The sequence below is a fragment of the Passer montanus genome, unplaced genomic scaffold, assembly GCF_014805655.1.
Source record: "Passer montanus isolate IOZ18808 unplaced genomic scaffold, ASM1480565v1 scaffold9, whole genome shotgun sequence".
Taxonomy (NCBI): Eukaryota; Metazoa; Chordata; class Aves; order Passeriformes; family Passeridae; genus Passer; species Passer montanus.
In genome coordinates this window covers 762,958-771,144 of record NW_024374367.1, presented here as the reverse complement: position 1 = coordinate 771,144, position 8,187 = coordinate 762,958, and the positions used below count along the sequence as shown (strand labels likewise).

The 8,187-nt window shown below is 56.6% G+C and overlaps 2 protein-coding genes across 2 annotated transcripts; both read left to right on the top strand.

Annotated features, from left to right (window-relative positions):
- Positions 1–227: 227 nt before the first annotated feature.
- MANF (mesencephalic astrocyte derived neurotrophic factor) lies at positions 228–4,921 on the top strand. The gene is made up of 4 exons (XM_039734289.1): positions 228–391; positions 2,626–2,753; positions 3,510–3,651; positions 4,595–4,921. Exons 1-4 carry the CDS (start codon positions 304–306, stop codon positions 4,777–4,779), a joined length of 543 nt encoding a protein of 180 aa, XP_039590223.1. The 5' UTR covers positions 228–303; the 3' UTR covers positions 4,780–4,921.
- A 23-nt stretch (positions 4,922–4,944) lies between these two features.
- RBM15B (RNA binding motif protein 15B) lies at positions 4,945–7,956 on the top strand (the record flags this gene model as incomplete). The annotated part of the gene is made up of 1 exon (XM_039734193.1): positions 4,945–7,956. A coding segment is annotated over one exon (2,379 nt), but the record flags the coding sequence as incomplete, so codon positions are not given.
- Between the last annotated feature and the right edge of the window lie 231 nt (positions 7,957–8,187).

The following is an 8,187-nucleotide window of genomic DNA, read 5'->3' as shown; positions in this document are numbered from 1 at the left end:
GGATCTGCCCCTTTCCAAGATGGCGCCCGCGGCCGCCCTCAGGGAGCGCTCGCGAGCGCCCTGCCCTCAACAAAGATGGCAGCGCAGGGGGGCGGGGACCCGCGCCGCGCGCCGCCGCTCCGCCGCCTCTCCCCAATCAGCGGCCGCCAACTCTCTCGTGGAGGCGACGGCGCGGCCAATGGGAGCGGAGAGCGTGGCGGCCGGGCGGGGAGCGGGCCAATGGGGCGGCGGCGGCGGGGGCAGCCGGTGCGGGGTGGCGGTGCCGGTGGTGCCGGTGCGGCGGGTGCTGCCGGGCGAGGCGGGATGCGGGCGGCACACGGGCTTTGCGCGGCGCTGGCTCTGCTCCTGCTGCCGGCCGGTGGCCGAGCGCTGCGCGACGGGGACTGCGAGGGTGAGTGCGGCCGGGCCGGGCCCGCGGGCACGGCGGGGGGAGGCCGTTCCTCGCCGCCGTCCCCCGCGGTCTGGCCCGTCCGCCAGGTTGTGGGGCCGGGACGCGGAGCAGCCTTGGGGCTGTGACAGCCCCGAGTGACGGCCGCCGCGGCCGGGCCGGGCCGGGGGAGCGCTGCCTCCAGCGGCAGGAAAAGTCTCCCAAGTCTGGCTGAGTGCGGACGGGCCTGGCCGGGCGCCGCTCGCAGGTGGCCGCTGCCGGGGCGGTGCTCGGGACCGCCCGGTGCCGGGGCGATGCGCCGGGCGGCCCGCGGGGCAGGCGGGGCGGGGCTTCCAGCCGTGCCCGCGCCGGGGACGGGATCTCCCTTCCGAGGGTACCGCACTCTGTCGGGAAGTTGCCGAGGTAGTGTGGAGTCCCCACGGGAAAGAGGAGCGACGGCTCCGGGAGACCGGACCGTGTCCAGGCCGGGAGAGCAGCGCTGTCGCAGCTCGGCACTGCCTGGCGGTCCCTGCCGGGTGCCCGGGGCAGGGAGCGGGAGAACGTGAGTGAGGTTACTCGCCGGGACTCCCCGTTAGTCATCGCAGTGTTGCGGAGTGCTCGGAGTCCTCTCGGTGCGCACGGCCAGCAGCCGTGAGCAGCTGATCCCGATCAGTTCGGGCCCTTTGTGTACCACGGAAACACAAACGCCTCGGGGGTGGAACCTGTTGAGCTGCGCAGCAAATTAAGCTGCTCCTGTGCAGTGAACTGAACAGCTTCCCCAAGTGAAGCAAGAAGAACTTGAGGGGGTGCTCCAGTAGCTGTTTGGGAGTTTGGGATACTAATATCCCTTTTCTACAGTAAGACAGAGTGAGGGGAGGGAACCCCATAAATCAAAACTTCAGCTGCTGTCACAGCACTAGACTGGAAACATGTTTCTATCCTTCAGTGGCCATCAGTGTTACTGCCTGCAGGAAGTTTTTTCTTCCCAAAGTTTTCACTCCCCAACAGCTTACAGTGGACATCAGTGTGTCTGTGACTGGGGACAGACTGATGGGAGGTAAATAAGGGTGTGCTGTATGCATACAAAAAGTGTTTTCCAAAATGGCCCATCTTATAATTAGTTCTAGTTTTAATATAATGAGAGTACATTTCTGCTCAGTCTGTGATGGCCATACTCCATTTCCTGTCATGCCCAATTACTGTGCCATGCATTGTGTTCTGAGTTGAACACAAGCTGCTAATGACAATGATATGTGCCAGTCCCTTCCTGCTGGAGTAAACAAATCCCATAAAAGCCATAACTCATACCTGTTCCTTAGAGGCAGAATGGCTCCTGGCACTCATCTTGCATGGGAAGGAGTGAGAATCTCCAGGTGCTGAGCAGGAACTGGGGGCACTGAAGAGCGCTCAGTCCAGGAGATGCTGACATCCACAGATGAGTTGTGAGCAGCAGGATGACCAAAATCTGACACTCGGGGTGTCCCTCAGTCATCCCACAGGCTGTGTGCCCTCCTTCCCAGCCACACACGGGGCTGCTGCACTTTGGAGCACGTGCAGAGCGACTGCTGCCACGGGAAGGAGCAGGGGAAGGAGCAGTGACCGGCTTGTGCAGCCCTTCCCACAGGCAGGAGCTTGGATCTGTCCTCTCAGCTGCAGCTGCTCTTGTGGGAGTTGTGTTATGTCTAAGAGTCTTCCCTCTTTCCATCTGAAATTGCATCAGAAGCTTGTGGAAATGAAAGAAGGAAAAAGTGCCTTGGGGACATAGCATGGGATCACATTTCTTTTTCTCTTGGAAGTAATTTCAGCTGAAGCAGCCTGGTAATCAGTGACCCCCTGTTACTGAAGTCAGCTCATGGGGAGTCTCAGAGGATTATGTACAGAGTTGGTTTTCAGTCAGCACTGGGTTTGACACCCATGTCCTTACAAGTTGCTTCCCAAAGCAGCAAGACAACTTTAAATGTACATTTTTGCATGGGTGTGGTTTTGTGTCCATCACACGATCCTGTGCTCACTCAGGACAGTGTACAGAGACCCCTAGACACTCCCATGGATCTCATTCCTCAGGTTGTCACAAAGCCTCCAAAAGTACCAGGGCATGCTGTTGATTCACATGTGCTCTGAATGACCTTCTGAACCATGGGTGAAGTTCAGAAAATTCTGTATTCCAAACCCCCAATTCCATTTCCCTGCAAGTGTCCCCTGAGAGCTGCCATGAGACTGCTGCTCTGGCTGATAACTCCATCCATCTTCCCTTCCAGTGTGTGTCACATTCCTGGGAAGGTTCTACCAGAGTCTAAAGGACAATGATGTTGAATTCACACCTTCCAGTATTGAAAAGGAGCTCTTGAAATCCTGCAAAGAAGCAAAGGGCAAAGAGAATCGCCTGGTAAGTAGGGGAGTCAGTAATATTTCCCTCCTGCAAATGAGGGGAAGCTGAGTTTGTATGATGTGGCTTCCCAGGGGCTGGTTTTGCTGGCTCTGTGGCCACAGTGGGTCCTGTAGTTTTTATGAAAGGACTTGAGGAGTTCAATCTCTTTACCTAAAAAAAAGGAAAAAAACCCACCACCCTGTCAGCAGTGATTGGACTGGCTGGCATCTCACTGTAACTGAAGCACCGGATATTACAAAGCTTTTGTTTGCTGTAAGGCTTCCCCATCCCTTAAATGGTATTTGGGGTGCTATATAATCTGTTAAAATATTTATACTCTTCACCTGTTTAGCTGAAAACTAAATAAAGGAAAACCAAATTGCCCTAACTAAAACCAGAGGCAATTTGTGAATGAAGAGGCCCAAGGAAAAGGCCTGAACTCTCCTCAGAGAACTACAGAGATACCATCTGACATGCAGAGGGGAACACTTCAGAGAGGCTCTTTGCATGAAGAAGACTTTATTCCTAATCCTGTTCAATTTTTATAAAGTTAAGAAACAAGACCAGCCTCAGCAGCTGTAAAATCATTGCAATGGAAAACACCTGCTCAGTATTCTGGGCTCAGGCTCCTTTTGCCCAGCTCTGGCAGTCCCTTGGGGAGGTTCTGTAAGTGTAAACATCGAGCTGCAAAACCACATGAGGACAGGAACAGAAAACTCTGCTTTTAGAAGCTTTTTTCCATGCATCCCCACTTCACTCTTTTCTTTCCTCTAGTGCTATTACATTGGGGCCACGAGTGATGCAGCCACCAAAATCATTAACGAGGTATCAAAGCCCATGAGTCACCACATCCCTGTGGAAAAGATCTGTGAGAAGCTAAAGAAGAAAGACAGTCAGATCTGTGAACTAAAATACGGTGAGTTGCCTGTACAAGAGGAAATGCCCATGATTTGCTGGGGTGTGGATGACTGAGGGTGAAGCAACATCCTAAAACTCCTCAGTCCTGAGTTCTGTAGCCTAGTTAGGTTGCACAACCTAGGTTGCTCTCCATGAACATCCTAGAGAGTTGTATGGAGATGCTTAGGTAAGACTGCTAACCCTTCCTGCTTCTGCAGGGACTCTGATCACCCTGGAAAAACTAACTCCCAGGTGTAGCAGCACTGCTGTGCTCACGTTGCTGTTTGGAATGTCATGTTTGGGAGGGTGTGTGCCACAGCCTGTGCTGGCAGCAGGCAGGGGTGTCACTGTGGCAGGGCTCAGGGCCGTGGCTGAGCTCTGCAGTCCCAGCTGCTCTCCTGTTCCCAGCAGCAGGGTGATAAATGCTGCTTTCTCACCTCCCCTGGTGCCTCCTCAGAGCATTCCACTCTCTGTTTCTCATCACCTTCCTCGAACACTCATGTTCCTAGATTACTCCTCTTCCTGAAAGACCAATACAAAAACAGGCATAGAAATGCCTCCTCCTGCTTTCCCTTATAGCTGCCCTTACACCCCCTGGAGACACCCCTTGGATTGTGGATCTTTATATTTTTCATTTCTCCTACTAAGGTCGTGTTGCTTCCTAAAAAGCTTTTTGTTATTGTCACTTTCTTATCTTTCCCTTGAAATCACATTTCTTTTATCCAATGAAAAAGAAGTGTTGCTGCTCGTGTAATAAAGGGGCTTTCAGGGCTAATGTGGGACTCCTGCATCTAAACTACAACCAAGCTTTCTGTCTTCTAATAATTGTTACCATAAAGAGCCTTATTTGCTGCCCAACCCTAACTTAGACGTTCCTTCCACCCCTGGCCCCTCTTTCCCCCTTGGCTTTTGGCTTCCTCGCCCACCGGGCGTGTCTGAGCGCAGCTCTGCTCTCCCCACAGACAAGCAGATCGACCTCAGCACCGCCGACCTGCGCAAGCTGCGCGTCAAGGAGCTGCGGCGGATCCTGGATGACTGGGGCGAGGTGTGCAAGGGCTGCGTCGAGAAGTACGACTTCATCCGCAGGATCCACGAACTGATGCCCAAGTACGCGCCGAGGGCGGCCGGCGCCCGGACGGACCTCTGAGGGCCGGGGCGATCCTGGGCCTCCGAGGGGCGACACCGGGCCTGTGAGGGGACTGTGAGGGGCGGCCTCGAGGCTCTGAGGGGCGACGCCGGCCCCGCGCTTTGTACGGGACTTTCATTAAAGTTCGCCGGAGTGTACCGGGCGGAGCCGTGCCGTGTGCCGTGATTGCGGGGCTCGCTCCCCGCCAAGGCGCTGCCGGGCGCCGTGGTAGCCCCGTCGCTGCTGCTGGCCGGGCCGCCGCCGGGCGCCGCGCCCTCGCTGCTGCTGGCGCCGCTCGGGGGCTCGGCCGGGCTGGCCGGGGAGCCGCCCGGCTCCTGCGAGTACAAGACGCTGCTGGTGAGCGGGCTGAGCGCGGCCCTGCCCGACCAGCTGCTGGAGGACGGGCTGTTCCGCCTCTTCCAGCGCTTCGCGGGCGGGGGCGCCGGGGACATCAGTGTCAAGCTCTCCCACACGCCCGAGCTCGGCCGCGTCGCCTACGTGAACTTCCGACACCCCGGGGACGCCCGCGACGCCCGCCGGCACGCCCGGGCCCGGCAGCTGCTCCTCTACGACCGGCCGCTCAAGGTGGAGCCCGTGTACCTGCGCGGGGGCCGGCGCAGCCGCACGCCGCCCCCCGCGCCCTCCCCGGAGCCGCTGGGGTACCTGCCGCCCCTGCACAGCGCCTACCAATACAAGCAGCGCTCGCTGTCGCCGGTCACCAGCCCCTTGCTGCGGGAGCCGCGGCCCCGCCACGCCGCCGCCGCCGCCTTCGCGCTGGAAGCAGCCGCCATCGGGCTCTCCCGGGAGCGGGAGCGGGCCCTGGATTACTACGGGCTGTACGACGAGCGCGGCCGCCCGTACAGTTACCCCATCGTGGCCGAGGAAGACCTGATGCCAGAGGACGACCAGAGAGCCACCCGCAACCTCTTCATCGGCAACCTGGACCACAACGTGTCGGAGGTGGAGCTGAGGCGCGCCTTCGAGAAGTACGGCATCATCGAGGAGGTGGTGATCAAGCGCCCCGCACGCGGCCAGGGCGGTGCCTACGCCTTCCTCAAGTTCCAGAACTTGGACATGGCTCACCGGGCCAAGGTGGCCATGTCGGGCCGTGTTGTGGGCAGGAACCCCATCAAAATCGGCTACGGAAAAGCCAACCCCACCACCCGGCTGTGGGTGGGGGGCCTTGGCCCCAGCACCTCCCTGGCCGCCCTGGCCAGGGAGTTCGACCGCTTTGGCAGCATCAGGACTATTGACTACGTGAAGGGCGACAGCTTCGCTTACATCCAGTACGAGAGCCTGGACGCTGCCCAGGCCGCCTGCGCGCAGATGAGGGGCTTTCCCTTGGGCGGACCGGAGAGGAGGCTCCGAGTGGATTTTGCCAAAGCAGAAGAGACCAGATACCCGCAGCAGTACCAGCCCGCGCCGCTCCCTGTGCACTACGAGCTGCTGGCTGACGGGTACAGCCGGCACCGGAGCCTGGAGCAAGACTTGAGGGTGCGGGATAGGACTCCTCCGCACCTCCTGTACTCGGACAGAGACAGGAGCTTTGTGGAGGCAGAGTGGGCCAGCCCCGCCAAGAACGCCGAGCGCAGGAACAACCTGGAGAGCTACAGCCGGTCCGTGCGCAGCCGGAGCGGGGAGCGCTGGGGCAGCGACGGCGACCGCAGCGTGCCCAAACCGTGGGAAGAGAGGCGGAGGCGCCGCAGTCTTTCCAGTGACCGCGGGAGGACTACTCACTCGCCTTACGAGGACAGAAGCAGGACAAAGGCCAGTGGGCCAGCTCTAGACCGCAGCCCTGACAGGGCTCGCAAGGAGAATCACACTACAGAGCCCGGAGCCGAGAAGGAGCAGAGCAACTCCCTCCAGAACAATCGTCACGCGGCCGAGGAGAAACCCCATCGCGAGCCGGCCGACGCTCCCCAGCCCAAAAAAAGGGACAGCGAACGCAATCATCGAACTGGTGAATCGGAATCCAAAACTCACGAGGAGCCAAAATCCGAGACCAAAAAGCTAAAGAATTTATCAGAATATGCTCAGACACTGCAGCTTGCTTGGAATGGGCTTCTTGTGCTAAAAAACAGCTGCTTCCCCACCTCTATGCACATCCTGGAGGGAGACCTGGGTGTCATCAACGGACTCCTCAAAGACCATTCATCCGGCGGGAAGCTGACGCAGCTCAAAATCGCTCAGAGACTTCGGCTGGACCAGCCCAAGCTGGATGAAGTCACCCGGCGCATCAAACAAGGCAGCCCCAACGGCTACGCCGTGCTCCTGGCCACCCAGTCCGCCCCGGCAGGGGCAGGGGCCGAGGGGACCTTCCCTGTGGTAGAGCCTGGCTTGCAGCGACGGCTTCTCAGGAATCTGGTCTCCTACTTGAAACAGAAGCAGGCTGCTGGGGTTATCAGCCTGCCCGTGGGAGGGGCAAAGGGCAGGGACAGCACAGGCATGCTTTACGCGTTCCCTCCTTGCGAGTTCTCTCAGCAGTACCTCCAGTCAGCACTAAGGACATTGGGGAAGTTAGAAGAAGAACATATGGTGATAGTTATAGTCAAAGACACTGCCTAGCCCACACTGTCTTTTCAAATTCCATGTTTTCTTTGTGTGTCACACAGCCCAATTGTTTTTAAGGCTGATCATTTTGGTTGAGGCTCAAAACACCTTGACCAAAGTGGTAAGATTTTTAGTTTCTAATTAATTTTAATACCTATAATATCTATTAAAATTTTAAATAGAGCCCATTTTATTCGTTTTTAATATGTGACACTGTCCGCTGTTGTTCTGTATTTTTATTTTTTAACTGTATGAAAAGTTGTCAGTAAAGCCTTGTTCACTGATGGATTTCTAAACTTGTGCGGTATCCGAGTTCTTGTGGCCCAGGCAGGAAGGGTGAGTTCCCTGTGCTGCAGGAGCAGCCAGGCCCCAGCCCAGTGCAGTTCTCAGATCCCAACCTTGAGCACCTCCTTCATCTTTATATGTGTCCTTCAAGGTGGGAGGGGAAGGGAGGTTCTTAGTGCTGTATCAGAGACTGAAAGGTTGGTTCTCTGTTTTTCTTTTGTCCTGTTTGCTTTTTATTTTGTAAATTTGAGTCTGGATGCTTTGCTGTTGAGTCTCTATTTGAGAATAGAAGCTTCCCAGGAGGCCAGCAACCAAGGAAGCAAATCCTGATCAAGAATAAAAGTGTTTTTCATTCACACCAAATAATTAGTTGATACTTGGCAAAAAGTTTGCTACTGAGGAGTGGACACTATTCAGGTTGGTGAGGTTTGAGACCACCTGGCACATGTCTCAGTCATAGCAGTTCTTGGATAAAGCAAAAAAGGTTTGACATTACCGATTTTTATAAAAGGCAAAACAAGCAGAAGAAAAAAAATGTGATTTAAGGGGGAACCCCCATGGGCCCGTATTCGATGTGGACAAGCTAGGGGCATG